The sequence below is a fragment of the Dicentrarchus labrax genome, unplaced genomic scaffold (genome assembly GCF_905237075.1).
Source record: "Dicentrarchus labrax unplaced genomic scaffold, dlabrax2021, whole genome shotgun sequence".
Classification (NCBI taxonomy): Eukaryota; Metazoa; Chordata; class Actinopteri; family Moronidae; genus Dicentrarchus; species Dicentrarchus labrax.
The window spans coordinates 14,844,690-14,871,836 of record NW_026136717.1 but is presented as its reverse complement, the minus strand read 5'-3'; the positions used below and the strand labels follow the sequence as shown (position 1 = coordinate 14,871,836).

General features: G+C 41.5%; 2 protein-coding genes across 11 annotated transcripts in view; one reads left to right on the top strand and one right to left on the bottom strand.

The window, feature by feature from the left end:
- clcn3 (chloride channel 3) overlaps positions 1-14,593 on the top strand; it is a 39,963-nt gene extending 25,370 nt beyond the window's left edge. For 4 of the 8 annotated variants that reach the window (XM_051428898.1, XM_051428893.1, XM_051428897.1 and 1 more), the window contains 9 exons: positions 1,016-1,222; positions 1,374-1,454; positions 1,537-1,789; positions 2,140-2,432; positions 2,514-2,700; positions 3,280-3,678; positions 3,985-4,201; positions 5,557-5,632; positions 11,512-14,593. In XM_051428898.1, the coding sequence (XP_051284858.1) occupies positions 1,016-1,222; positions 1,374-1,454; positions 1,537-1,789; positions 2,140-2,432; positions 2,514-2,700; positions 3,280-3,678; positions 3,985-4,201; positions 5,557-5,632; positions 11,512-11,691 (1,893 nt within the window). In that variant the 3' untranslated portion in view covers positions 11,692-14,593. The other 4 variants (XM_051428895.1, XM_051428900.1, XM_051428896.1 and 1 more) reach the window with 3 other exon arrangements.
- A 2,119-nt stretch (positions 14,594-16,712) lies between these two features.
- On the bottom strand, positions 16,713-25,080 carry mfap3l (microfibril associated protein 3 like). Of its 3 annotated transcripts, none has more exons than XM_051428917.1 (3): positions 24,915-25,080; positions 22,928-23,346; positions 16,713-18,952 (listed from the first exon to the last, which is right to left on the bottom strand). In XM_051428917.1, the coding sequence occupies exons 2-3, from the start codon at positions 23,256-23,258 to the stop codon at positions 17,958-17,960; spliced, it is 1,326 nt and encodes a 441-aa protein (XP_051284877.1). In that variant the 5' UTR covers positions 23,259-23,346; positions 24,915-25,080; the 3' UTR covers positions 16,713-17,957. The 3 variants fall into 3 exon arrangements, with proteins under 3 accessions (XP_051284877.1, XP_051284879.1, XP_051284878.1); XM_051428919.1 differs by having other exon boundaries at positions 22,937-23,346; XM_051428918.1 differs by having other exon boundaries at positions 24,776-24,917.
- Positions 25,081-27,147: the final 2,067 nt, after the last annotated feature.

Below are 27,147 nucleotides of genomic sequence, written 5' to 3'. Positions count from 1 at the left end.
TATTTCTCTTTGTGTGTCCTTTCCTGCATCTGAAACAGACTATTGATGTTCTGTTTTATCTCTCATTTTCTCATGTCTGATCAATGTGCATCTGGCTGTCAGAAACTCGAAGTGGCACATGAAACAGAAAGTCTATAAATCTCTGCAGCTGCTTCTTATCTCTCCATGAAAGTGGTCTAATGGCTTATGTGCAATCTGTGGGATCCACACAGTGTGTCGTCGCGTTTATGGGTTTTCCTTTAACGTCCTGAAGTGCCTTAAAATTGTTAATTCAGTGAGCAGCAGGGAGACATGACAGGTTTGTCCGTGCTGTGAAAAAAATTTCCCTTTTGTTGCCATGGGAACAAGAGAGCTGGAACTGCATTGCCAAGTAAAGCGCCTGGTAGATGAGACTCACGTTGACAACAACAGAATAGAGGACAAGATCCGGAGGTAGAGATGCAGCTGAATCTGCATAAAGAAATCGAAAAAAGGCAACTTGAACATATTTTATTAGACGTCGATATATGACGTCATCTGTCTGCTGATTTTAAATCTGAAATCCGAAATTTATCCAAATAACTTTGGTTATTTCCTGGCAGCTCTCTGCAATCTACTCTCTAATAAAGTTATAAAATGGCCTAAAAAATATAAAAGAAAGGGAAAGAGTCTTGAATTCATTGTATTTTCTATGTTTGCATCCATAAAAGAACATAAATCACTCATTTACAAGGAAGTTAGTTCCAGGGGCTTTAAACGTCTTTCTCATTTACAAAATGAAGCAATTAGTTGATTGAATAAGTGATGGACAATCAATTGGCAAGTGTTGAAATGCAGGACATTGGCTTGTTCCAGCTTCTATCACAATAAATGTAATATCTTTAGCTGATGGTCAAACAAAACAGACATTACCTTCAGCTCCAGGTAACTGTGATGGACATTTGTCACCGTATTCTGACCTTTTTAGTTGGAATCAAACTCACCCTTGTAGCTGGACTTCAGATTTATCTCCACCTTCCTCATCATTTCTCCCCAGATCAAGACTATCCTGAGTGGGTTCATCATCCGGGGCTACTTGGGCAAGTGGACCCTGATGATTAAGACCATCACTCTGGTGCTGGCTGTGGCGTCTGGCCTCAGTCTGGGGAAGGAGGGCCCCCTGGTCCACGTGGCCTGCTGCTGTGGGAACATCTTCTCCTACCTCTTCCCCAAGTACAGCAAGAACGAGGCCAAGAAACGAGAGGTGAGAGAGAAGACGTATAAATCAGTGTTACTGGAACATAAAACATTTTATCCTCCCCGGTGTTCTATTGTTTATTGTGATGTTTTAGAGTCAGTGAAGTTGTTTGTGTCCTCATCACGTCTGCTGAGGTTCGTTTGTTTTGTTCTCTTAGGTTCTCTCTGCGGCGTCGGCAGCCGGAGTGTCTGTTGCTTTTGGAGCCCCGATTGGAGGAGTGCTCTTCAGCTTGGAGGAGGTGCGGCACATGTCGTTGTTGATTCATGAACTGCCAAAAAAATGACTGTTTCAACATCTAAACTCTCCTCACTCTCTTCCAGGTGAGCTACTACTTCCCTCTCAAGACGCTGTGGCGCTCCTTCTTTGCTGCCCTGGTGGCGGCCTTCGTCTTGCGCTCCATCAACCCGTTTGGTAACAGCCGCCTGGTGCTGTTCTACGTGGAGTACCACACACCGTGGTACCTGTTTGAGCTCATCCCTTTCATCCTTCTGGGAGTTTTCGGAGGCCTCTGGGGAGCCTTCTTCATCCGAGCCAACATCGCTTGGTGCCGGCGGCGCAAATCAACACGCTTCGGCAAGTACTTGACTGACTTCATTTGAAATTGGGAAAATGTCAGCCAGCTCATGTGTTTGAAGGTGAAGGTAGTTGTAATTGATGGGGCTGTCTGGAGGATCACTGTCAGCAGTTTGTACTAGCAGAAAGAACTCAAATGCCAGCATGATTTATACAGGGGAATAAAAGGTTGGCAGCTTTAACGTTATCTGCTGTCAGATTTTATATCAGAATCTTGTTTTAGTGCACATAACTTTGATGCTTTGTAACTTTTTGAATATGCATCAGTGTTAGACTTGAGATTCTGGTTAGAGGCACAGCACGCTGAACGCCTCCCTCAGTCTGACACGTTGCATCGTCCCTCTCTTCAGGCAAGTACCCGGTGTTGGAGGTGATCTTGGTGGCGGCCATCACAGCTGTGGTTGCTTTCCCGAACCCGTACACGCGTCAGAACACCAGCGAGCTGATAAAGGAGCTGTTCACCGACTGCGGCCCGCTGGAGTCCTCGCAGCTCTGCCAGTACCGCAGCCAGATGAACGGCAGCAAGGCCTTCAGTGACAACCCCAACCGGCCGGCAGGGCCAGGCGTCTACGCCGCCATGTGGCAACTTTGCCTGGCGCTCATCTTTAAAATCATCATGACCATATTTACCTTCGGACTCAAGGTGATCACTGGATGTGTTTTCCTAACAAATGTGTTACGCTGCATGTCTTCATCAAAACTAAACCTTGCTCCTCCTCCTCAGGTACCGTCTGGTTTGTTCATCCCCAGCATGGCCATCGGAGCGATCGCAGGGCGAATCGTCGGCATCGCCATGGAGCAGCTCGCCTATTATCACCACGACTGGTTCTTGTTCAAAGAGTGGTGCGAGGTGGGAGCCGATTGCATCACGCCAGGGCTCTACGCTATGGTGGGGGCCGCAGCGTGTCTGGGTGAGTCATCATTTATCTATCAGTGCCAAGAGGTGAAAGATATGACGATATATACCAAGAGACAATGTGTTTACGCTCACATATTTTTATTTATGTTTATACAGTGCCCATTGTCATTCTCATTCCTATCAGGTTACTTTATCAATAAGGGGTTTCTCAATTGACTTTCTTTTACTATACCCTGATCCATACCACTATTAAATATAAAATTACACACCCTGTGTTCCAACATTTACATTTTTCTTTTAGAAAAGGTAAAACATAAACATAAAAGATACATTTATTGTTTCTTAAATCTTTCACCAAAATACAGATGTTTGTCTAAATATGAATCCAATCACAACAAAATCTACAATCATTCACTTGGCTGCACAATTTTCTAGAAAGTTAAACAGATTAAGGTATCTAGCATCATGTTATTGTCTCTTGATTTAAAGAAAACTGACAAAAGGCAGTTTTTTATAGTAAATGAAGCAACTATATGTCTGGTATCTAATGTTTCCCCCCATCTCTGGGTATTAAAATGTTAATTCTGGTAAATATGAAAGTCAAATTATTCTTACTCTGCTCTCTCTTCAGGTGGCGTGACTCGTATGACCGTCTCCCTGGTCGTCATCGTTTTCGAGCTGACCGGTGGGTTGGAGTACATCGTCCCCCTCATGGCTGCTGTCATGACCAGCAAATGGGTGGGTGATGCTTTTGGACGCGAGGGAATCTATGAGGCCCACATCCGCCTGAACGGATACCCCTTCCTGGACGCCAAGGAGGAATTCACACACACCACGTTGGCCAGGGATGTGATGAGGCCGCGGCACAGCGACCCGCCGTTAGCGGTGCTGACGCAGGACGACCTGACGGTGGAGGAGCTGCAGGCCACCATCAATGAAACCAGTTATAATGGTTTCCCTGTGATAGTGTCCAAGGAGTCCCAGAGGCTGGTGGGATTCGCTCTGCGCAGGGACATCACTATCGCTATAGGTAACTCGACAGAGTAGGACAGTTTCCACAAATAGTTCCTCCCACATTTCAGTGGAAAATGTGAGAACAGGAAGAAAGCAGTAAGAACGGGTTGATTTAGGGTTTGCACAAAGAAAAGTACACACTATATCACCAAAATAACCACATTTGGACATGTTTAACTGTCTTTAAGCAAGACATTGAACCCCAGGTTGCTCCAAGTGTGTCCCAACATGAAAAAGTTGCCAAAGCCAAATGATGATAAAATGATGTCTCTCTTTTCCAGATCTCTTAAACTTGAGTATTTCCTTGTTCCTCTCTCAACAGAAAATGCTCGCCGAAAGCAGGAGGGCATCATGCTGAACTCCAGGGTGTACTTCACCCAGCACGCACCCACCCTGCCTGCCGACAGCCCCCGGCCCCTCAAACTGCGCTCCATCCTGGACATGAGCCCCTTCACCGTCACCGACCACACCCCCATGGAGATCGTGGTGGACATCTTCAGAAAGCTGGGGCTGCGCCAGTGCCTGGTCACTCACAACGGGTAAGTAGGAAACGAAATTGTCTTAGGAGGAAGGATGTGCTGTAAGAACAGAAGGCGAATCCTTCTCACATCCTTCCTTGTGGCGTTGTTGTGATCGACTAACCCGTCTGAGGTCGACAGACATTGCACAAACACATGTACACACTGTCTGGTGTTGCATGGGCTCTCAGATCCCCCTGGGTTTACCCCTGTAATCTGCATGGCCTGGCCTAACCGCTGTGCTGCACTTCCTTCACCCCCTACTGAACAATAACAGCCTCCTCAGTAGAAGAGACTGAGCTGCTGAAACTAACGACAACTACATAACAGGTATCATGTTGGGAAATAGAGTCAGTAAAATCAGTCGATGTGTGGTCTGAAAATGTACAGTTAGTGAGAATAAACGTCTCATGAATCTGTCAGAGGAGATCCGGTGGAGGTTTTAGAGATTTGAGGTTTTGTAGAAAGCCACCTGCTGGTGTGATCTAGTATTTACAAGACAGATTGCGTTCAATAGCTTTCACACTCCTCGATTTACAGATCACTTCCCTCAGTTTGCTGCGACAATCACTAGAGAGCAGCCGCACAGCACTGTTGTTTTTTTTTATATTAACATTTTTATGTTTAACTATTTTTATTTACATTTTAAAAATATATGAGTCATTTACCAAAACAGCTGGTTACTATGGGGACTATTTTCTTGTAATTTAATACACATTTGGTGCTCTAGTGAGTATTTACAGCAGCCAGATGGTGTATGTTAGATGCACTTAAAATAAACTACAATTCTCATGTTATGCTATGTTATAATGTGTCTATATATATATATATATACATTTATTTCTAGGATCAATTCATTGTTGTTTTTTTTATTAAAATTTAAAAGAAACAGAATATATTTTAAACAAATTTCCAGAAGATTATTCAGATAAAATGCGAATTAAAGTGCGTTTCCATGCACTACTATCATGTTGTTGCTTCGTTGGTGGCGCTAATTCTCCAGTCGTGGAGCCATTAAACCACTGCAGAAGAAGAAGGCACAACAAGATGACGTAATTAAAGAACGCCACCTCAAACCACATGATTAATTATATAATAGTTTATTGGTTGATTTACATTACGATCCATCATAATTGAAATTAATTTGTAACATTAAGTTTGATAAAGTTTTGTTGTTTTTGTGTTAATTGAGTTGTTGTAATTTTTGAGTTGTATTTTATGTTAACGTTAAGTTAAATATTTTAAGTTACACCTGTTATGTATGTTTTGTGCTGCTGCTGTCTGTTCTCTCTCTGTCTCTCTTCTGTTTGTTGTTTATGTTTATTTGTTGTCGTTGTTTTTTGGGCAGTTTACCGAGTAACGGGTGTGTGTTTCAGGATTGTGTTGGGCATCATCACAAAGAAGAATATATTAGAGCATCTGGAGGAGCTCAAGCAGCACACGGAGCCCCTGGTGACTAGCCCCGCCCCTTTACACATGTGACCCCCCCCCTTCCCCCCCACTTTCGCACCTGTCTCTTAGGCTCCGCCTCTTAAGAGGAATGCATGAAACTTGGTGTGAGAAAACTGTTGACAGTTCCCGGCTACACATTAAGCCTTTCTTTTCTACTTCTTTTTTCTTACTGTTCGCACTCTGTTGTTCGTGGGTTGGTTTGGTGTGGATTCACCTCTAATGAAGTCGTTCATCGTAGAAAAAAACATCTGTAGATAGACGTTCACTGACCTCATCTTCATCGCTGGTAGCAGTTGCACATATTATGAGCCACTGTGTAGAAAAAAGCCTTCCTCTGTTTTGCGGGTCCTGTAATGTCGGACCTCTGTGGGAACTGTCATCCACATCAGTCTAGAGCCCCTTTCAGACATGTGCTTCATTACGTAAATGTGCTGGCAGTTTAGCATATTGATGTTAAGCCCCTGAGGTATTTTACTGTAAAACCTTGTGACTGCACTCTTACTACGTAGGACCTTGTAACATTGCCAAACGCGGCTGAGGTCTGAATTAAACAAGGTCACATTTAGGCTACAGCAGCACAGAAAGTGAACCTATAGAGATTTTAAATGAGACCTTTTGATACTTAAAATATAATAAGTTTAGTATAATAAGCAAGAAACACTACGATTGAGCCAGTTTTAATCAGCTGCAGAGGACTTCCAGTGTCACATGAGTCTAGAAAAGTGTGTGTTCATTGATTTTTCTTCCTCTCGTGGGGGAAAAAAAGAATAAAAACAACCATGGAAAATTGTTACGAGTATCCTTAAATCCTCAGCTGTAATTTATGCCAACTGCTGACAGTGTGAATATCCAGAAAACAAGTTTAGATACGGCACGTGAACAACATTAAATGAGTCACTGTTAACTATGCTTGAGCACTGTCACATTGTAGGCGATAAAATAGGCAGCTGAATTATTTATTTTATCTGATAAATGATGACATTGATGATGAATTCTCATTTTATTCTGAAATCTGGGTAACAGGACCACTGAGAAGCTGGGCGTCCCTCGTGCTAACTATGGTCATTAATTAAACCACGGAGATTGACCGTCTTTCAAAATGAGTTTTAAAATCCATGAGAAAACTTTTCTTCCTCCATGTCATTATTGTCCAACTCACTGCAGTCGCTGCTCCCTCTCAAGAAATATTATGCAGCTCTCTCCATAATGGACTTGTTTGACTTCAGCCATTATGGGACATTAACGTAAAGGAGGTTTATTATGAGTTCAAATAAAGGTCAGTAAGTTTTGAGGTTGTGAAATGATGTTCAGAAATAATTTCTTTTGACATTCGGCATAAAAACAGGGCCAAATATTTTTTGATATCCGCATGTGAACAAGGGCTTGCAAGGTGCTTGTTACTTCCCGAACCCTCCGCAATACAGAAGTGGAGATATAGTAAACTGACATTTATGTTATTTATGGAAAAGAAAGATAACCTTTTCTCTTCATCTTCAGAAAAATGTGTTCATTAAATTTTGGACCAAGCGGGTCAAATATGTAAGGCCCAGAATGAATGACCCTGTAATGTTGTTTTATTCCAGCAAACTTTTTTTTTTTTTTATTGCTCTTTTTGCACACTTTACCTCTTCCAAAATGTACAAAGTTTGTATAAAAATAAAAAAAAAAATCTATGGAAGGCAGAGGAAATAAATCTGCTGTTGTCCTGATGTATGTTCTGTAATATAAACTTCTGCCCCGAAATAAAGAATTTACCAAAAAACCTGCTGGGCCAAAAAAGTGCAAGATTTGTACTTTGATGAATGTGAGAACAGTGTCAGACTCTGCACATGCATCATTCTGCACGGTGAAGCTCAAACATCTGTACAACTGTAGGAACAATAAGCTAAATGCTTTTTTTTTGGGGGGGGGGCGTCTGTGTGTCATCCTCACTCTCTCCCTCCTTTCCTGTCACTCTCCAGCTGTCACTATTGATTAAAGGCAATAAAAGCCTCAAAAAAATTTAAAAAAACAACAACAAAAAACAGCATTTTGGAGTGGAGGGAGACTTTAACTTCATTGTCACACAGTTTTCTTTTTTTTTAAACCTGCACTGAGATGTTTTTCCTCATACTCTTCACCTCATTAATCTAATTTGTCCACAAATTATATAGACATATATATATACGACCAGACTTTCTAATTATTTATGAACATCATTTCACAAGCTCAGAGTTCACCCTTATTTGATCCCGTAATCTAATGTCAAGAAGCAGCAGATCAAATGAAGCCGGCGATGTTACTGTTTCCGTGTCTGAAAAGGGCTCCGTAGATTTCCCAGAGTGCAGCTGTGCCACTCATCCCCATTGAAGTGCATTTGTACTTGTAGCTCTGCTTAGTGTTGTGTCAGCTGCATCATGCTATCACCTTTTTTTTTTTTAAATAAGATGTTCATCTCGTTTTCTGCTTTATAGTAACTACACAGCTTTAGATGTGTTTTGGTGTCATTCTGATGTTATGCTGTATATAATCCATCAGTAGATATCATTTCTCAGCATGTTTCCCATCTTCCTCTCACATCAGTAGTCGGTTTCATCTTGAGAATACACCCACCCTCATTTTTCTCCATTAACGACTGCTTTCTTCTTTTTTTGTTTTTGTTTTTGTAAACCCCCCTCCCCCCTTCTCGACCACCCTGTTTCGCCCCCGGGGCTCCACAGATTGACGACATCTGACCCGTCTCCTTAACAACCACTTGGCGAGTAGCTAGCCGCCTTGGGAAAGCGGACCACCGTTGTTTTTAATATTTTTATTCTTTAGATTTGTTAGTAGAAGGGGGGAGGGAGAGGATATTGTAGTGATACGATTCATTCCCACCCTCATTCTTTAGTGGTAGTGAATGCTGTGCTGGAGTGACGTTGTGTTGATTGGTGCTAGTAGTGCTGTAGTAGCCTATAGATAGTCAGCGTGTGGTGATCAAATGATGAAGCAATAACTGATCCCGTGCTTTTAACCAGCCAATGTTTTTCTCTCAGCCAGCTGTGTCCTGTTGTGTCAGTTATATTCTTAAAAAAGAAAATGGGTGGAAAAAGTCTCATTCAGTGAACAAAGACGCTCTTTGAACAGATTTATATTCAACTGGAAACCTTGTTTGTGGTCTTGAGAACAAATGAGCCCATTAACATTATGATAAAAGATCTTTTATATTAATAGTGGCACGAGCAACGCATTTCACTGAGTGCTTCGTCGGGCTCCACAACAAGCCAAGGTCGCACGTTAATACACGAGCACAGTACATGTGCTAAAGACAGCTGATTCCCACGAGATGTTAAAACAGGTTTAAATTTAGACAAATCATCATCGTCGATATGTCTCTGTGTGGTGAAACAGCCTGTAAAGCAGCTGACAGGTGAGGTTAAACAAATACAAAACGAAGAGATTGGAAAAGAAAACACATACAAAATATATGAGAATTAGACAAAAAACAAACTTTTTAGAGGCATTTGGCTAAAAAACAAACAAACAGGTAAAATCTGAGAAACATAACCAACTGTAAAGTTTATAACTTCGGTTATAAAGTCGAGGAACTATTTTTTTATTTTTCTATTACATTCTTCGATCCAAAGGCCAAAACAAACCAACATATATACTGAATTAATCCATTTACACCTGTTTTCTGATGGTTGCTGAGTCATTCTGGGAAATGTAGGAAATCTTTAGCTGCAGTACAAATTGACTCTTAGCTCTTAAATAATTTAAAAGAAACATTTATCTTCAATATGTCTTAAATTTGGGCTTTTTTTTTTTACCTGTGAATGAATGTTTATTCACCATTAATTAAAAAATAAAAAGTGACACAGCTCTGGACACTGCTGGCTTACAGAGAACATTGCCTTCAACCCGCTGACCCCTCATACACACTCTGATCTGTACCCGGTATTCCCAAAACCTCTACGAGTCGTAGACCTCAGCGGCTGTTGGGAAACCTGAGTCTGATCAGTGTGACGCCTCACCAGTGTTTCATGCCTCCTGCTGCTCAGTAGCTCTAACGCCCCCCCACCCGCCCTCCCTCACAGGTCATCTCAACTCCTCTCACTCAGACCTGGGTTCAAATGTTTGTTTTCACTCGTTCTGGTTGCACCTTTATTCACCTTTTCCAGGGTTCAAATGAAGCTGAACGTCTTAACAACATTACGTCTGACAGTATTAAAACAAAACCTGAGCTTTTTTTTTTTTGGACCTGGCTCTGCTCTCCTTCAGCTGTGTGGCTTCAGATGCTTCTCTTCACTTGACCTCAGACTACATTCACAGCTGGATTCAAGAGCACAAGCATCAGCACTTTGTGGTTATTTTCTAATGTTTAAACGGCTCCTGAATCCAAAGCAATTTTTCTACAATGATCCCAGCCTGTGACGTGCTCTTGAATCAGCAGCAATAACTGAATATTTAGAAACTTGTCGCTAAGTCAGACCCACAGTCTTGTTAGTTGGGTCGATCAGGTAAATGTGCTTTATAGAAGAGGGAGAAGAAGAGGAGGAGGATGAGGAGGAGGAGGAGGCAGCTCTGTCACAGAGTCAGAATTTGCTCACAGCACCATGAAATGATGATTGTCTCCGTCACAGCGGCCTCTACTGGTCATACGCTGTAAAAGGGTGTATTTCTACAGCTTTATTTATATAAAACCTTTCATACACAGAGGCAATGCAACTTTAAAAAGAAAGATAAAAGGAGTAATAAACATAAAAAAGGTTAAAACTCTTCACCGTGTGTGATATTATGAACACTATCATGAGTTTCAAACTAATGTAATTGTGGAATTACATTTAAAAGCAAAGTCCCAAAGAAGAAATAATTTACAGATATATTGTCAGACTTAATCCCACTGTTATTTTAATGCAAGCTCATATGTTTTACACATTATTGTAGTAGATTTTAAGGATTTATAGAGTCAAAATGTCTCTTGTTATGATGTAGATTGGTATTAAAAGTCTACTACTGTTCTCCTATCAATAAAAGGCAGATTTATTTATTTATACAGACAATTCAGACACTAATGTACTAAGTTATATTAATAGAGCTTGTTAAATAAATTTAGAGACAATGTGAAAGCCTTTTACATAAAAGTTAGCTTCTTTTTTTTTTTTTTTAATAATCTAGAAATGGGACATTTATAAACGTACAATATGTAATTTTTTGACTGCTGCTAACGTAAAATATATAGTTAACAATGACCAAGATCTAAAAGGTGTATCATAAAACTGCTGGCAGACAATCACAACACTGACACAACAAACATAGTGTTTCCCATTAAAAAAATCCATTGTGGGACATCCTGGAGAAATAAAAAGACTCCTGTGACGAGGACGTCCCCTCCTCTCCTCAGAGGTTGTAACTTTTACTCCACTTCCTGTTCACTACTTCCTGTTTCCTTGTAGGATCCAGATTTTCCTTCTCACCAGCTTTATTGGACCGATCACGTAGAACAGCTGAGGCGGCGTCTGAAACGACACGCTGCTCTCTGGTAGAGGAGGTGCTGTTTCAGACCTGCTCTCATCCCTTTTCTCCCCCCCCCCCCCCCCACCTCTGGTTCCTCACCTCCTTCCTCTCCTCCTGCTGACTTTTGCTCCCTCAGGGACTTTGTGTTTTTGTTGGCTCACCAATCGATGTTCAGAAATTGATTTTGTGACTCCCAATAAACCCCAAAATTTGAATCCAGTTTAAATCACGTTCTTCTCCTTCTGATTGAAGACGTCAAAAACCTCGCCAACAAAAACATGACAATGTTTTTCTCTCTCCTTCACTGCAGCTGCTAACCCACCAGCACCTCCTCACTTCTCTAAACCTCCTTCTCCTCCTCCTCGCCCCCCTTTTCCCTCCCTCTCCTTTGTCTCCCTCTGCAGGCGGCTTCTTGGTATTATCACAAAAAAAGATATCCTTCGTCACATGGCTCAAATGGCAGACCAAGATCCCGAGTCCATCATGTTCAACTGATCCGGTCCTTCCAGGACGGCCGGGGGGGAGGGGGAGACGACAGCGAGGAGGAGGAGGAGGTGCACCTCTTGGACGGCTCCAATCTCTGACATTTGGACCCTGCTTTTGTTTCTGTTTTTTAGTTTTCAGCTTTGTAGACCTCACCGACTGACTGTGGCCCCCAGAGACTTTTACCGGCCACGAGAGGGAAAAAGACTTGATAAAGGACTTGTTATTATCATTCTGGCTGCTGAGGACACGAGGAGGTCACGGGGGTTGAAGGCACACACATGAGGAATGCACTTTTTACACACACACACACACACACACACACACACACACACACACACACACACACACACACACACACAATGTCACTAAAACACACTTTTGCACTCGCAGACACTTCAAACATGCATGCTCTCGCTCTCTCTCTCTCTCTCACACACACACACATACATAAGACTCCCTATCCTAAACCCCTGTTTGCACTCGTCACGTGCCTCACCTTTTGTCCTGTCTCTGCTGAGGTCGCCTGGCAGGTGGGGGGGGGGTTCAAAGGTCAGAATGAACCGCTGATGATGGACGCGATGAGGGACCTTTAAATCTCCGGGCTTCTGCTGAAATAAACTCACTTTCCTCTCTACCACACACACACACACACACACACACACACACACACACACACACACCAGACCTGTCCGTCCTCCTGAGATATGCATTGTTTACCTGTGAATTAAGTGTGTGTGAGTGTGTGTGTGTGTGTGTGTGTGTGTGTGTGTCTCCCTAGCGTCACTACATTCCAGCCAGGTTACCATGGGAACTAAGAGGACGTGCATCTGCTCCTCACCATGAAAACGTGGCGGTGGCGGCAATCAGCAGCTCATGACCGCATGGCACACGGCTACACACCTGGGTTCACGTTGGTCTGAATGAGATGTGTGTGTGTGTGTGTGTGTGTGTGTGTGTGTGTGTGTGTGTGTGTGTGTGTGTGTGTGTGTGGAAGAGAGAGATGGAGGTAGAGAGACACAGATGGGTACTGTATTTCAAGAGCAAAAATTGTTCCCGTTCAGAAGGAAAAAAAAGTAAGACCTTTCGTGAGTGTGTTTTCATTTCTGAGCCAGCTTGAGCTTTGGTGTGTGTGTGTGTGTGTGTGTGTGTGTGTGTGTGTGGGTGTGTGTGTGTGGGTGTGTGTGTGGGTGCGTGTGTGTCCCGTCATTCAGTGTGAAGGCAGGTCGAGTGTGTACGTAAAAGAAAAAAGCATCCAGGTTGAGTTCTGCGTTCTCTATTACAGGATAAATGAGTCTTGCTTCTACTTTTAGACTATTGATCTCGGCTGTAATCAATTAATTTTATTTTTACGGCTTGAAAAACAAAACTGTGAGCCTGCCCTGTTTTAAGTGATCGGTTAAAGTTAGAGAAGGATGGCGCTGATGTAACAATGACGTGAAATCTGTCCACGTCTTTGGGAAATAACTTCTTGTATTTTCAAACAGGAAGTTCTGTTTTGTTTTTTTTCTCATATAACTTTTCAGAATAAAGGTTGGCCCCAATTGATACTACTAACTAACTAATACTAGAACTCCATCCATCTAATTTACACAACAAAAGCCTCATTTTCCACTCTATCTATCTGGTACTTTAATTAAAGTGTTTGCCGACAGTTGATAGTGTTTGATTTATTATTTAATATATATATTTAAACACTTTAACATAAACATTGTCGACCAATTCTAGAAATGAACACTGAGTAAATAAAAATAAAATAAACAGCTAAACTGTACTGAGCCTTTTGCGTTTTATACAGGAAAAAATCAGTTTTAATATCGACACATTTGGGATATATCGATACAATATTGGTTTATGGTATCAGCTCGGGCTCTATTTTAACTCATAACACTATAGACCAGAATAAAGTTATAAATCTTCACATTTTACAAGCTGGAACCAGCCAATGTCTTTTTAGTAATAAATTATTAATCATTTTAGCTCTAAAAGCTTAAATACTGGATAGACTAAAGATCCATCATAATATTAGCTCGTGACCCCTACAACGGCTACTTTGGACCCCTCATCAGGGGTCACAGATGAGTTGAGAATGGTTAAAATTTCATATTTGTTCCTAATAAAACTATTTAGTACTTAAAAAATAACTGCAAACAAAGAATATAGTTGATAAAATAATCTCTTTCACTGTTACATCGACTTTTAAACCGTAGTAAATGGACCTTAATTTACTGTTTCTGAGGTCAAGAAGGAACTCTAAAGCTCCAAATTTGTTAATTATATTGTTTATTTCCAGTTATTCTTCTGTCACATCAGTCAGTCATCTCATGACCCCTCGTAAGAATAACACGAGATCGAGTCTCGCTACATCTGCCAAGTGCCTGGCAAAGGTTTTTTAGGCTTTTCACGCCTGTATTTTATTCCAAATCCACAAAAAAAAATAGAAACACCTGCTACTCCCACTAACCTTTCCCCTCGTTGTCCTCAGAACAAAAAACGTGTTGAGATCTTTTTAAGTGCACACGATGAAGGGAAATGAAGTGATGGTGAAGTGGGGACAAACAGTAGCACCTTTACCTGTTGAGTGTGTGTGTGTGTGTGTGTGTGTGTGTGTGTGTGTGTGTGTGTGTGTGTGTGTGTGTGTGTGTGTGTGTGTGTGTGTGAGTGAGAGAGAGAGAAAGGTCGGGTTCATCCTGTGTACTTGTTTCTGTTGCAGTGACTGTTCCTGCTGCAGGCCGACGGGCAGCAGGGCATCGTCTTTGTTAACCAGTGGTGTTGCCTAACATTGTATTTCATACTGATCTCGATGTTTTTTTCCCCTATTTTTTGTTTTGTTTTTTGTTTTTTTTTAATTTATGGGTAGTGTCGATAGAGTTGTGCATTATTATGAAGAATTTTACGTATGATTACATTGATTGTTTGATTGTACATTTAAAACAAAAATATGTAAAAGATTAAATTTTGTTTTAAATTAAAAAGGACAAAAATATTCAAGTTGCACAGGGAGGATGTCTCAGTGTTTATTTGTCTTGTTTATTCGGACTTCTTCAACCAAAAATTATTTTATGACTTACTTTAACAGGTCGTCCAGGAAGCTGCGATCACAACAACACAAATTCACACAAACCCTGTGAATTCTGCTCGAACACTGCATGAAAACTCTCTTCCCCTGTAAATGTGTGAAAACGTCACTAAATCCCTGAAGTTAACGTCTGTTTACAGTCTGTGAAGCGTTTACATGTACCAGAAACTGTTGAGGACAGGGATGAATCACCACAAATTGAACCAGTCATCTTGGTTTCCACAGGTTTCTCTGTCTCTGGTACGTCGAGCCATATGTCACCAAACTACAAGTGATGCAATTTTCACTTTCTCCCACAATTTAATTGCAAAACAAAATGTCTAAAAGTATCACAATCTGCTTTGCAATTTTTTTTTTTTAAAGAAAGGGGAAATTCTTGGATTTAAAGCTGCAACAATCCCCCACAGAAAGCCCACCGAATTCTGAAAGGACTATAAAAATGTTTTAACCAATTAAAACTCAAGTTTCCTCGCTTGTTCTTGAACTTTAGACTCTATTATACGGCCTTCATCAGCGGATAAAGTTCACTTACTTTAGTTCTCAGCCTGTAAAAACAGTCATATAGTGTCTTCTGAGGGGAGCTTCTTAAAGTCTGAGAGGGTAGATACAAATGTAAAACAGAAAACTGATGAAAAACTGTATCCATGGAGACTTTTCTACCTCTGACACTGACTGAAAGACATTTAACGGGATATTTTGTGGTTCTGTTCAACAGTAGTGTCTGTCTGCATCCTCATTAGTGTGACAGTGGCTTTACTGTTGGCACCGAGGGGGTTGGATCAGGAGAAGTTTTAGCTCAGAGGGAGGTGATGGGGGGAGAATTGGTCTGCTCTTCATAAACACAGAGCGGCCTTTGTGAAAAGAAGTTCCACTAGTTTTCAGAGTTTGAGAGCAGCTCAGAGAGACAATGACAGCGGCTGGAAGAGTTGGACCGCTCCTCGTCTCGTCCTAGTGTCCCGTTACAGAACACATCTATTATTCATGGCTCCGTCAGGCACCAACCTGAGACCTTTTCTGCTTTTTCTTCGCTCGCTTGCTTCAGTAAAGCGAGAAAAACAAATAAGATTTATACACCAAATTACTAAACCAAGTACGTTTACTCAGTTACTTCAATATCTATTGGATGTTTTGGCGGAAATTGAATATAATATGAATAATTGCCTGGAAATACTGGACAAACCAAACACCGGCTTTACAGAGGGACTTTTGCGAGTGGTATTCAGTTGGTTGCCATCTGCATCCTACACACTGGGTCCTTTAAGCAGACACTGTTTCACCTACACATTAAGAGAATACATAGTCTGTCCATTTAACTGTATTTTCTCCCACTGACCTTGAAGTCAGCGGGTTCATTTCCTCCTTCACCGCCGTGTCTCATCAGAGGAGATGAGCTTGTAACCATGGCTACCGCCACCCTGACAAAAGAGAGTCTAGCTTACATTATTAACGATCCTCACAAAAAACACTACACGGGTTTAAAAGGTTTGAGAATTGAATGGAGGACGTATTACGTTACATTTTGGCAAAATTGGTCCCGTTAAGAGTTTGCCAGATTAGATTAGCAGTTGCTGTTTGCAGTGAATCTGGAGCTGTAAGGACACTTTATTCTAGTTTCTAAGAACTGTTAAGGACGTACATCAGGGACAATTATATACTTCTAACTGTAAGTCACACTTAATGTCAAAGTATGCTTATTTGTTTTGTCTGCCTCAAGTCTCTCTCCCCTTTGATAACCTGATTTAAAAAGACATCACATACAAATGTAGTTCAGCTGCTCAGACTCACTCCAACTCAATAGAGTTTAAATGTTTAGTGTCTTTCATAGTGAATCAAACCCCGACTGTGTGGCGCTGGAGTAACACGATATACTGTTTGTGGGTAATATTTTCACTGATGGTAAAAAGAGACGATTAATAGTTAAAGTAGTTAAATTCACCTCAAATAAAACACAAAGGAGGAGGAGACATTAACTAAGGGTCTACTACTACAGCTAACTACAAAAATACATTTTAAAAAGTTGTGTGTTTGTGAGACTGACCAAACTTTTACACAGCACTTCCAATTTTATTCCACTACAAAAAAAAAAAAAAAAGAAAGAAGAGGCATCTCAAGAGCACCGGTAAAAGAAGAACAGCATCCAGTTCATCTCCGCCACAGACTGGACCATTAGCCAAGCAAAAGGAAGAAAGAAGAGTCCTTTTTTAGTCCCAGAGAGAGACGTCAAACATCTCTACTGTCCTCTTTCACATGCAGCAGAAATGCAACTGTACTGTAAAGCCTCTGCAAAAGCAACACGATGCTGAGATCAGGTCAGGAATTAAAAACCAAAAAATAAAACCTAAGACAGCACATGGCGGAGGAAAAGAAGCTACTCTTCTCTACTGAGGAGGAAGAAGACAAAAAAAAGACTTATTTAAAAACTAGCTTAAACTAGCTGGGAAATAAAATCACACCACAATGGGTAATAATAATAATAATAATAATAATACTCGTTAAAATATTTCAAAGGAAACAGACAAAAACTCTACCCAGAGGTGTGTGACCCAATCAGGAAATATACTGTACACACAAATATTCACCTGGCTTACTTATTTGTTTTTTTGTTGTTGTTTTTTTTGTTGGTTTTTGTAGAAATACAGTAGGCCGTACAATCATGAAATGGTGACCACACTCTGCCACTACCAATCTTTTTTCAGTCCAGCATGCATCTCTAGGTGAGCGGAACATTGTACAATAACAGCGGATCAGCTTTAAACAGCAGCTGGATGTGAATTCTTGAGCGGATGAAGGAAGCTTAGCTTTCGTGGGTTTTTTTTTTAAAACCGGCCTGAAGAGCAGCTTGAGGCAGATTTCTTGAATTAGTCATATAAACCCTAGCACTGTAAGAAACTAAAAACTCAAAAATGATTACCCCCCCAGGAAGGGAAGTACCCTAATTCTTTAAATAATAGTCCTAGCTATTAAAATTAACACCACAGGAAACGTCCCTTTACAATTCGCTGCTTGTTACATTAACAATAATATCGAACAACCCCTCCTGTGTACATTCAAGCATGAAGTCCAGAGTGAGAAAGAAACGCTCAAGTATCTAAAAACCTTATGATTTATTCTCAACAGAACAGCCGACGTATGTTTCCAGATTGTTCCGTTCAGAAAGACTTTAAAAAAATGTGATTGTTTCTTTCTAAAATGTGAAATTAAAAATGTTTTGACCTTTTTTTTTGTTTGTCTTCAAGTGGAAATGCATAGCAGGATAACTCGTCGTTCCTCCAGGGTTTGTTTGTTTCGTCACACATGGCTCTCGTAGAACACCTGGCAGGGCGGGGTATTATTTGCATCTGTCGGTTCGGGCACAGCCTGGTTGATGTCCTCCTCTGCCTCCGCCTCAGGCTCGGGCTGCTCTTCGTGGTGAAGAGGAGTCGGCGGTGGGGAGGAAGAGGGGGGAGGAGTCGAGGAGGGGGGAGGTGTCGAGCAGGGAGGAGGAGGCGAGGAAGGGGGAGGAGGCGAGGAGGGTGCGGCCTCTGGTTGAGGCGGAGCATCAATGCTGCAGTAACCGCCGATGGCGAGCTGCGGGTGGACCGACACCTGGATGGCGATGTGCTGCGGCTGCTCGTGAACTGAGGAGTTGTCGGAGTCGGCGGCGGGGGATTCGCTGCGCTCCCTCTCCCCGTCTTGCTCGCTCTCCCTCTCCTGCAGGATGGTGAAGACGTCTCTCGCCCCGATGGCCCTGCTCGCTCCAGTGCGGCATCCCTCGGGTCCCTGTCTGAGGAAGGTGTGCCTCATCTCCTCCACCCCGACCACCTCCAGGATCTCCTCCATGAAAGTGCGGCAGTTCATGATGAGCGGTGGTAGCGGGATGCTGCGAGCCAGCTCCTCGATGTACCGCGCAAACTCCATGGTCTTGAACTGCGTCACCTTGGCCAGCTCCAGCGTCTTGGCCGAGGTGATGATGGGGATTCGCTTGGCGATCTCGAAGGCCTTCTGCAGCTTCTCGGCGCCCTCGGTGCGGAAGAATTCGTTGATGGCTTTCTCCGTCTTCTTCAGGTGGCTGCTCATCATGCAGAGGCGTGTGATGTTCAGGGCCATGATGATGGTGAAGGTGACCAGACACACCACCATGTAGTACACGCCCATGTCGCCGTTAGTGAAGACCACGCGCAGTGTCACCGTGCAGTTGGAGTTGCCGTGCACGTTGGACGCCATGCAGGTGTACTTGCCGCGGTCGGCAAACTCGATGCTGGTGATGTTGAGGACACCAGCGTCCAGCAGCCACCACTTTCCACCTACGGAAAAAGACGGAGAGAAAGGTCATGAATGTGGCAAATGCTGAGTAAGAGCAACTGGCCATTATTAAAGGAAAACTAAGTTTTATTACAACCTGGAACTAACTAAACAACTGATCTCTAAAGCTATTATATAAATAAAAGGTTGTAATGAACCATAGTTTAACAGCAGATGATAAGCAGCTGCAGTTCGAAAGGTTTAATCCATCACTTGCGGTACACAATGTGGTCAAATAAAATTGACTTTACTGACCTGCTTTTAAAGACTTTAGATTATACACAACTAACCTACTAACTCGCTCTGAGGTCGAAGTTTAAACCCTGAAAATCCTCCTAATGCATCTGTTTCTCTTCTGTGGGAACAAACAGTAAACTCTCCCCTGCAGTGTTGTTGCAGCTGATGTTTTGCTGCTTTCTAAAAGGAACTTGCTTACGTTGTACTTCTGTGCTGTTCTCTCTGTTTTTAATGGAGTCTGACGGCTCAAGAGAACACACTGTTTTGGTACACATATTTATAAATCAATAAAAAAAAAAAAACATGTGCCTTTAATCCCAGCAGCAATTTGTTTAATGCAGCAGAGTACACTGTGACCTCACGTCCGACCCTCCATCTGTGCTTATTTTAACCTTTGTGCCATGTTAGTGTATGATATGAGGTATAGATAGCAGATATATCAGGATCACGCTTTGTCCTCAGGAAGAGGAGCAGTGACCTTATTACTCCTGCCTGCCTTTAATATTTAAACAGGTGGCGTGACTCTGTGGCGCTCTGTGTGCCGAGGTTTGAGTAATCAAAACAAGAACTATCTATTTACATGTTGGAGTGGACGAGTTAAACAGGCATTAACACAAAGATTGAAAAGAGTTTATATTATTGGCACTGGTTACGTGGGTGTTCAAGAGCTCAGGCACCTACAGGAATTCCTACATTTTACTTTCTTTGGTTGAGAAACACACACATAAAGTCAAGTAATTAGTGTTTTTGTGAACCATAAAAAAACTAAATTAAAAACAAACTGAGGAAACACTGGAGGCAGAATTAGAAAGAGTAAGAAATGGATATATCAAATTAAATAGGGTCGGATGTACGAATACAAAATAGATTAAGATGTATAAATAAATAAATAAATGCTAAGTGCTTTAGAGTTGAACGTTTAATCAATAAACTCCAAGCATGCGTACAGTTTATGTGTGTATATATGATTGCTGATCATTATTTGTTAGGTTTATTAGGTCTGATCAAGGTGATGAGGTAGCTGGTACATGGTTGATGTGACGGCCTTTCTGCGGGTCAAAGGAATAGTTTGACATTTTGAGAAATACACTTATTTGCTCTCTGGTGGAGTGTTAAGATAAGAAGATTGATCTCATGTCTGTCTGTTAAATATAAAGCCGAGGCCAGCAGCTGGTTAGATTAGCTTAGCACCAAGACTGGAAACAGGGGACGTCTGGCTCTCATCAACCAAGACCTCTCAAGCTCACTGAGTAACGTGTAATATCTCGTTTTGTTTAATCCGTACAAACACCAAAGTGTAGAAACTACAATCTGTCGTTTTTTTACGAGGAGCCGGACCGTTTCTTGGCTGGGACCACGTACCTTGCAGAGAGAAAGAAGCTTGCGGAGGAAAAGAGTAAATCTAGGACTGGCTTTTAGATGTTGGCGAGAGTTTTGTGAAATAAAAGCTGCAGACAGACACCGAGCTGGCCTTCTCTCTGCAGTAAATAATATTAGCTGGCTCACTACCTCTTTTATTGTTGCACTTGCTTGATGTTTGGCTGTGTTAGCTCACCTCCATCCTGATGATGTAACGTAGGTACTCATAACAAATGCATGTGTACAGCTGTCCTTATTTAGTGGCGTATAAGTGAACTGCACCCCAAATCACAAAAGAAATACCAGTTCTGTTGCTTTAATTACTCAACTTTGGAGGTGTTGGTGTGTGTGTGTGTGTGTGTGTGTGTGTGTGTGTGTGTGTTACCTTCAGACAGTTTTCAGTCTTTATGCTAAGCTAACGGTGTGCTAGTGGTATCTTAATATATAACAGACATCCATAATTCCCTTCAGTAAATTAAGATTGCAGTTTTATCTGCCTCCACTACTGTGTAGGTGGATGAAACTACTTTTTCAAACCTCCTACAGCAATGTGTCTTTCCACAGTGTGAACAGTTATGAGTATCTTTTAGCCTTGGTTGTAAACAGCTCCTGGTGGAAACTGTTACTAGTACTCCAAGGTTTGTGCTTTGTGCTGAACTTGTCCTTCAATGGCGAATCATACACAGGAAGCAAACTTTTACCGAATTTATCTGCACCGACTCGTCAACTACTGGCTGTCTCTGCTGTGTGGGAGTAAAGATGGACAGCTCTAAATCTATAGTCTGAAGGGAGAGACCATGAAAACATTTCTGCCTCCTTCTACACTGCTAGATCAATCCCCCACACTGGTATCCTCTGGAGGAGATGAATGGCCGGTCAGGAAATGTAGCTTGGCCGACAACAGCGTCCCTCCCATCCGCCTTTTCATGCAAGAGCAAGATTTTCTAATTTTACCTCCACCACCGGATCATATGATACGACTGATGTGCTGCCCGGTACTATCGAAGTTTGAAGAGTAATAAACAGAAAGAGACCGGCGAGGGGCGGGACGGTAACACGGCTCTGTAAGTAGCCACTGTTTGTTACTGAGTGAACTGCTGCCCGCTGTGGGGAAAGTATAACCTTTACCTAATTATAGTCCTGTGTGTATCCCAGGGGGAAAAGCTCTGTGATGGTACAGACACTGCTCTGGGTTTGTGGGTCATAATAACACTGTTGCCTCTACGCACTGATGGCAGGTTTCAACAGGTCGAACCGACTGCATTCCTTCTCAGCTGAATCTCAACATTCACACGTAGACGGCGTGAATGAAAATTATTAGTAAAAATTACTTCCTAAATGGTTTCCTGAATCTAATTTGGCAAGTGGTTGCCATTAAAAAAAAAAAAGATTAACTGCTGCCAGACAAAATGTGCAATTATTGAGCCAGATTTCCCTCAGGAACTCAAGGCCGCCTCGTCCTCGTGTTCAGAAGTCAGGTTACACTCTGATTAAAAGATTAAAACGAGAAACGTCTGCAGCGTATCAGACTGAAACCAGGACTAAAATCAACAATGCCCACAAGGTCTTCAGTTCCTGTCTTGTCTTTTCGCTCTTCCCTTTTTTTACTTCTCAGGAGATGTAGCTTTAACATTTATGTCCTAAAAGAGACAGACGACACTTTAACAGTATACTGTTAAAGCTGTATGATGTGCATTAAAACACCTGCGACTGTTGTTTTGAGCATCAAAGCATCAGGACACACCATTGTCCTATTGGCCGGTGTCAAAGCATGTAAGCAACCCAGAAAAACATTTCACGTTTGCTTGGATCAAAACATCCTGACAACTGTAAACTGTCTACTATTTCTTTCTCTATCTGTGCTGTGGTGTTAGTATCCTGTGTATAATATCTTTGTATTGTATATCAGGTACTCCGGTAAGAACAATGACATCAAAAAAGTAACTCACTCTTGGGCAACAACAACATCAGGAAGTGAATCTTTGACCTGATCACAGTAACTGGGTTATAGTGCAGAGTTTTCCCTCAGTGTTTTACAGCAGAGACACCTTAACTGAACCTCACTGCCTCCACTAACATGATAAAACATTAATACACTTATCTAAACAAACAATAACATTCACAGGAAAAGAGCCCAGTTGCTGTTTCACACACAAAATGTCATATATTTAAATATATTTAATATGTGTGAGTGTGTGTGTAAGTACTTGCTCCAATTAAGAAACAAATTATTATTATTAATTGTCAACTTCCAGAAGCTTCATTTATAGTAAATAACGGACCCAACAACCAGCCTTTGCTGCTAATTTAATAATAAGTGAGTGACGTGCAGTGCTGGTGACAAAGAGAACAGGAAACCAGGTTTAAAGTAACAGTACAACCTGTCTCACCATTCGTCTCCGTGTCCAGGCGGTCTCCATGGGAGTTGAACCACTGAACGCTGGGGAACGGGTCTCCGGTGACATTGCAATCAATCAGCGCGCAGCTACCCTCCCGGGCAATTATCTGGTTCACTTTGGTGAACACAACTGGGACAAATCCGCCGTCTGTCACAGTGGCGTTTTCCGTGCGGTTTCCATCCGTGTCCACCGATAAGGCCTCGGCGGTGTGAGAGGTGATAAGGGATGCCAGGACCAGAAACACGTATCCAGCGGCCCAGTGCATTTTCTCAGACTGTCGGTGCGTCACCCGAGGGGGAAGAGACTCTGTCATTCCTCCTGGGTCTCCATTCAGCAAGACTGGCTATCTCTGGATAGTAGAAGGCAATTTGGTATTCAGCTCTGTGGCTTGAAGCATCTCACTGGAACAAGCAGAAAGTGACACGTATTAACCAGAGACAGTAGAGGACAAAACAACATGTGCCTGCTCAACAGCGGGAATAAACTGATAAGACCACTTTTATAACCAACTAATGGCTGTTTTCATTATTAATTAATCATTTGGCCCATGAAACCATCAGAAAGTAGTGAAAAAACTACTCAAGTCTTTAAATTGCTTGTATTTAATTTACAATGATATAAAAACAGAAGCAGTAAATCCTCCCATTAACTGTAAAAAAGCTAGAACCAGCTTGAAAAATGACGATCAATAGTCAAGATAGTAGCAGATTTATTTTCTGTTGACTAATAGTATAACCTTCAAACGAATACTGCCATAATAAGCTTTTTTTTCCTCTTCCAAATTAATAAAAAAAAAGGTTATGGCTGCAACCTCACAAACACCTGAAGCTACTAGTTACTAACATGCCGACCATATTCATGCATAGTTAGCCTACATTAAAAACATCAGCATTTAGTCAGGGGTTTCTACAAGTCAACTCTAGCTAATCGTATTAAAATAATAGAAAATATAGGTATAAATAACTTGTAAATAGCACTGAAAGAGATCATTTGTAAGGTTACTTTTAGTCGCTTTCTCCTCTGTTATTACAACACCTATTGGCTGGGGTTGAGTTAATCAGAATACAAAAAGAAGGTAACTGTAATCCATTAGTAATAAAGATTACAGTTACATTTAGTAAAAACAGGGGATTATTTAACAGGATTACAATTTTAAAATACAGTTTGTCTTATTGTTATTTGCATATTTTCGTGTTGAAATTATAATCCAAAAGTAACGGAACGTACTCAAGTTACGTTACTTTAATAACGTGATACCTGAATTAGCTCACTGACTACATATTTTAACGGGTAATGATAGACTGTAATGGATTACATCTGTAAAGTAACCCCCTCCCAACCCGGCCTATCGGCTTTATTAGTATGAAAACAAAGCCACACTACAACATAACGGCGCCCGGCGTGGGTGCCGTCTATTTTCTCGTTCGCTTCCTTACAAAACATAGCCACCCCCCCTTGACAATGACATCGTTATCTACCTCCAGAGGGTCAAAGCCGCAACGATGTGAACGACTAACTGTGTATATTAATTAAATCAACTACATTTTGGTGCCGACTAAAACGCGAAGACATCACAAAACCAGGGCGTGGGACCCGGCTATGTGCTGGAGCGGCGGTTTTATATATCACGGGACCCTTCTAGAAAATCGTGCAGACTGTTTGAACAAACGGCTGTAACGGCAGCTCGTTTAACGCGTACAGCTGGCAAATCATTATTAACGTTAAATAACCGTGTATGTGTATAAGCGCGGATGAAACGTTAGATAATACGTTACGATATATATATATATTTTATTTTATTATTTTTAACGTTAAACCGAGAGACGTTACCTCCTCAGCAGCGCGAGCCCTGCGGTCCGACAAACGGCTAACTCACGTCGACGTCAGCGGCTAAAAAACGTTGACTAAAACCGAGAAAATGTCAAATTTTGTCCTCGCCAGCTCGACGAATCTCACATTTCATACTCACATCATGGTCTGTCGCTTGTTAACGAGTGGTGAGGAAGCACCGGGGGTCGGTGTTTCTTTTTTTTTTTCCTTTTTTTTCCGTCAGCTATTTCTCCGGCATCTCCATCCTCCTCCTACCGTCCGCTATGTCACCAACAGCCAGTTTGTGTGTTACTTCAGGATGGACTGGGGGTGGCAACGTCACCCACTTTTATTTTTATTTTATTTTATTTTATTTTATTTTATTGAGAGAGCCAAGAATGAGAGAATGGTTTATAATATTAAAACTGCTGTAAATAAAAATGTTTTATTAATAATATACCAACAAGTTATTTCCTCACCGAGGTTTAAAGCTGCAGTCGTTGATTTTATGGCCACAAGGGGGCAGCAGAACAAGCTGTAAACATAAATATGATGAATATGTTGTTTACACAGCGAGCAGAGGCTAGTTGGCGTTCATTAGCAGATTATTTTATGTCTGTATTATGCATTTTTATTATCTTTTTTTTTTTTACATTCATACAGACTTAAGAGGCTTTTTTTTTAACAAATCAGTGTTTTCTTGTCTCTGGCGCTTGGCCATTGTTCTATTAGGCAATTTATATTTACTTTTCCTTCACAGAACTGAACTAAATGTTGACATATAGCCCAACTTTGTATATATTTTAAGTTTTCTAGCACACATTGAAGTTTTGGCGACCTCCCAAGTTGGGAACCACTGATAAGGGAGCTGATAAAGGCATGATATAGTTGTCCAATTTTCATGAGCGGATAGAGTTAGGAACCAGAAATACTTAAATCTAAATGCGTAATTAGGTCATTTTCTTACCCATCTGTAAGCCAGTATTGATTGCAAAATCGGCACCTCTTCTGTGGCGAATGTTCATTTCATAATGATTCTTACTGCCTGAGGTCAATCAGCAGAAGTTAAGTAAATATGGGGGATATATTGATTGTGTACCCACTTTTCGAGGCTTTTTACCTGCCATAAATGCTCCATTCACTCCCTCCAGGAAGCTTTGATGTTGCGATTGCCGGAAATACCTTGTAATTTTGTCCAATCATCGTAGTTTCCCGGAAGTTTCACAGATCATAGCAGCCATACGTCACCAAACTACCAGCGACTTAATTCCACTTTTGTTTCCACTTTCTCCCACAATTTCTTTGGGAAAAAATGCCTGAAAACGTTACAGCATGCATCGCAATTTTATTTAGAAAAGCTGGCATTAAATCAGGCATTTTAGGCCCCAACAACCCTTAAAAAAGCCCCAAATGTGTCCAGTTTGCCATGTGGTGCTGGACCGGTACTGTACAGTCTGTATACCAGAGCTTTTTTTTGCTGCTACTGGATTAGTTGATGGAAGACATGTGCGCAACCAAAAAATAAGAAATCCAAGTTAGAAGTTCCCTGCCTGCTGCAACTGGAATTGTAAGTGAACTGTGGGGAAAACACACCCCCCCCTCTTTATGATCAATTAAAGCTATAAGGTTGGTCTATGAAAAGACAGAAAATGATCAAAGGGCGTAAGAAACAGGAGGAAACAAGAAACTCACCTCTAAATAACGACCGAATCAGGGTTATCCGGGCAGTGCGTGCCGTTTGTCTGTGTGCCAGAGTTGATAACTGACTGACCTTGAACCTCTGAAATCGACACTCTGTACAAACAGTCAATAACTAGCTCAATAATGCTCCATCTCTGTATAGAAACCACGTTTATTTAAGGGACTGTCGGATAGTTTATATTATCTGTTCCTAAAAGGGGAAAGTGCAGTTTAGAGGTTCTTATTCTGTCTTTTTATGAGACTTTAGTTTTGTTTATTCTGCACTAAATTTGATCATATTTAGAGGGATGTTTGGTACTTTTACTCTGTTCTCCAGCAGCAGTAACTAGTTATTTTCCTGTTAAAGTTTTACATGCAAACATATGATAAGCTAATAACTGCCCAAGTAGTTACTGTAGACTGTGGACCTGCTCTAATACTGCGTACACATTTATAACTCCGTAGTTTAACACTCTTAAAAGGCTCACTCTTGAGTGTTTGCGCACGTCTCTTACACTTTTAATACCTCCTTTCTCAGTAAATCAGTGTTGCTTGTTGATTTTTAAGCCGTCTCCTCTGACCCCGTTATCCTTTATGGATGAATGTTTCAGTACAAACACCTCTGAGAACTTGTTCACACAAAGTGCTACATATTAACACAGCAGGGAGAAAGTCTGTACAAAGGGAAAGAAAACAGCCTCCACCAACAGACG